This window comes from Teleopsis dalmanni, unplaced genomic scaffold (assembly GCF_002237135.1).
Source record: "Teleopsis dalmanni isolate 2A unplaced genomic scaffold, ASM223713v2 unscaffolded_contig_4072, whole genome shotgun sequence".
Classification (NCBI taxonomy): domain Eukaryota; kingdom Metazoa; phylum Arthropoda; class Insecta; order Diptera; family Diopsidae; genus Teleopsis; species Teleopsis dalmanni.
The window spans coordinates 1-3,748 of record NW_024035454.1 but is presented as its reverse complement, the minus strand read 5'-3'; the positions used below and the strand labels follow the sequence as shown (position 1 = coordinate 3,748).

General features: G+C 35.1%; 1 protein-coding gene across 1 annotated transcript; it reads right to left on the bottom strand.

Annotated features, from left to right (window-relative positions):
- Positions 1–1,456: 1,456 nt before the first annotated feature.
- Positions 1,457–2,742, bottom strand: LOC119665239 (the record flags this gene model as incomplete). The annotated part of the gene is made up of 1 exon (XM_038074525.1): positions 1,457–2,742. A coding segment is annotated over one exon (1,286 nt), but the record flags the coding sequence as incomplete, so codon positions are not given.
- Positions 2,743–3,748: the final 1,006 nt, after the last annotated feature.

The following is a 3,748-nucleotide window of genomic DNA, read 5'->3' as shown; positions in this document are numbered from 1 at the left end:
CTAAACGGCCTTAATACAGGACAGCGGCCTAAGAAGTGCTGTATGCTTTCCGTTTCATTGAGATTGCACAGTGTACAGTTTCTATTGTATTTGCCATCTAAATGAATTAAGTCGCATCTCGCCTTAAAAATCCACATTATGTGCGCACGACTGAAGCTTTCTGTAAAATATTGAGCCCCTAAGTTATGGTCTAGGTACTTATAAATTCGGCTTTCACTTCTCAATGCTTTTCGCCACATTTTTACTCTGTTTTCCACTTTTAAGTGATTTAATAATACGAAATTATTGTTCTTCCATTCTTGGCTTGTTGTTTCATCATTCCAAACTAGGCTTGCCTCATTTCCCAAAACGTTTAGTCTCTCCGCCCAAAATACATGTTTTTGCAGAACTTTTTGTGACAATATTCTTGGCAATCTCCTTTCATTATATTCAAACAAAGTCTTGTAGACGTATCTTAAATGCAAGTCCATTGTGTACAAATGCCCGCTTTCCATATTTGATTCCAGCATTATGGCGTAGGTTGGAGTGAAATTGGGAAGCCTGTAAATTCTTTTGAAGAAGTAGCATTGTAATTTGTCTATTTCGCTAAACATGTCACTCCCCCAAATTTGCGCCGCATAGCCTTGTATGGCTCTACAAATTGCATTGAACATTTGCCACTTTGCCCTGATTGAAATTTTATCGTTATTTAAATACGTACTCCAAGTGGCATTTATGCTTGATTTTGCAGATATATTCCTGTTTTCCAGGTGTTTTTTAAATATCATTTTTGGCGTGAGCGTTACCCCTAAATATGTATATTCAGCGACTATTTTAAGCACTTCCCCTTTGTATGTCCACCTTTCTCTACTAGGCAGCCTACCGCCTTTTCTAAACACCATGACTGCCGATTTGGCTAAATTTACCTCTAAATTCCAACTGTCGCAGTATGTTTCAAGATTCCATATCATTTTCTGTAGCGTTTCTGCATCATCGGACAAGATGACTATATCATCTGCATATAACAACAACCTTATATTCAGTTCTTCCACCTGCAAACCACCGTCCAAATAATCATGTAAGTCGTTGAGATATAACGCAAACAGAAGGGGGGAAAGCAAACAACCTTGTTTGACACCAGAAATTGTGCTAAAACTGTCGGATACTTCGCTTCCGTTCCAAACTACCGAATTTGTCGTCTCGTAAATCTACTCAATAAAATCTACAAATTTGCTTGAAACGCCTATACTCCTCAGTTTGTACATAAGTAATTTTCTAGCGATTTTATCAAAAGCCGCCTTTAGATCTATAAACACAGCGTATACTTTCTTTTTTTCATTAAATTTCAACTTTACGATGGATGTTAGATTGTATAGGTTGTCAACCGTGGAATAGTTTTTACGAAATCCTGCTTGGTATTCAGACATGATGTCATTGTTTTCAACCCAACTGGATAATCTTTCATTGAGCACACCCATCAATATTTTTCTTTTGTGTTCATAAATGCCACACCCCTATAATTGGTTACAACCGAACTATCTCCCTTCTTGTGTATTGGAAATATTATACTCGGTTCAGAACTTGAATCTGCCCTTCCTGAGTCGTACATCTGGTTGTATGCCTTCGCGAGTTGCTCTAAAAATTCCGTATTTGCATTTTTGTAAAATTCGTAAGGGATTCTATCTAAACCTGGTGCTTTTCCGTCTTTCGCTTTTTTCAAGACCTGCAATATCTCACCCACCATTATAGGTTTGTCGAGCTCGTCTATTTCTACAAAGTTTGGAGCATAATGCACATCTTTCGCCGTTTGCGTGTGATTAAGAAGATTTTCAAAGTGTGTCTTAAACTCATTTGGTGCAATTCGTACCTCATTTATTAAAGGCCTATTTCTTAGCTCTTTAACTAGCTTCCACCATTCTTTGCCATTTTTAATTGTGTTTATACGTGTCTCTAGATTTCTATAATATTCAGCTTTACTTTTCAGACATACATCTTTATATTTCTTATTTGCTTCTAAGTAATTCGCTCTAGTAGCGCTACTCTCTGTTCTTCTATATTTTCTCAACAAGTGTTTAGCTTTTTTCTTCGCGACAAAGCATCGGAAGTTATACCATTTTGATTTTTTGGTATAGAATCCCTTACATTTTCGTATTTTGGGAGTAGATTTTAGTATAACATCAGTTAAATCTGATAAGTCTAGATGTGTTTTATTTTGCAGCTTTGTCCTTATATTTTCCTTAAGTTTTTTGCTATATTGAACCCTATTTGCATCTTTCCATTTGAGGGTCGGAAGCAGTTTTCGTTCCGTGTTTTGTTGTATTTCACATTGCAATTTTAAACTTATCACCAAAGGCATATGATCGGACCATTCTCTTTCTTCTACTGTAAAGGTTTCTACATATGTCAGCATTTCTTGTGAAACTGTGCATAAGTCATTTACCGCAGAACCATTACTACTTATATATGTGACGTTGCCTTCAATGTCTCCTGCCGTTCTTCCATTAAGCACTATTTGGCCATAATCACAGCACAGCTCAATAAACTTTTTTCCTCTGCTGTTAGCGACTACGTCTTTTGATTGTCTACACTCAACGCCTGATTTAAATTCATTTAAAAATATTTCTTCAATGTTTTGCTGTATATTTCCTATTCTGACATTTAAATCGCCAATTAAAATTGTATTTTCAACGTTTTCCTCCACCAGATGATTTGCCAGTTGTTGGAAATTATTTTCCCAATCGTTACAGTTTAGATATAACGGGACTATTTTGAAATTTATATATTGTGTTTTTATGTTGATAATGTTAATATTATTTATATTTTCAAAGCAATACATAAAGCCAGCATTCCTTAGTTCTTTTTTAATTCCATACATTTCTCCACCACTAGCACGGCCGAATTGACTTGTTCTAGTAGCTTTTTTGAAATGTAATTCGAAACCCGAGAAAAATTTTTTATAGTTTTCCAAGTCTTTCTCCTCTATATGTGTTTCTAGAAAACAAAATATATCATGGCCTTTGACGAATTCGAAAAAATCTGGAAAGATCATTTTATTTTTTAAACCGTTTATATTGTATGACAAAATACGAAAGTTTCTAAAATTATTAACTATATTACTAGTACTACTATTTTCATTTCCTCCGCAGACAGCGCGTCCCTATTTCTTTTCTAATATTTTTAAAAGATTTACATAATTAATATCTATTTTTGTAGCTAATTCTTTATACAATATTTTTAAAACCATTTCGCCTTTTTGATCATTACAAACAAGTTCATTTTTATTGTTCCACCCTAGCCAGTAGTCTCCAATTCTTAATTTTTCATTTCTAACGCTGACCCTGTGTACTTTACTTACTGTGAGAATTTTCTGTTTTAAAATCAACATAAGTTTTTTATGTAGTAGTTTACCAGCATCAAGATCCCGTTCTAAAGTGTTTTGTGACCCTTTTAGATTTTTACTTTTACTAAGCAGCTATTCTACAGAGTTTGCTGTGTCCAACTCTACAACGACATTCACCTTTCCGTTGTACTCGCTTAACTTTCTTACCGAAGCTATCGGCAGTGGGCTTGGAATATTTAGAACTTCGTTGCATAGTTGAGTTACACGATCGAATGTCCGTTGGTTGGCATCACAAGCTAGGCCGCGGATTACAATATTTTTCCTCTTGCTTTGGTTCTCCAAATGTGATATTCGCCTGCTATCAACTTCTTTCGATTCTTTAATTTGTTGCATTTCTTCTCTAAGCTTAGCATTTTCTTCCTTCAGACT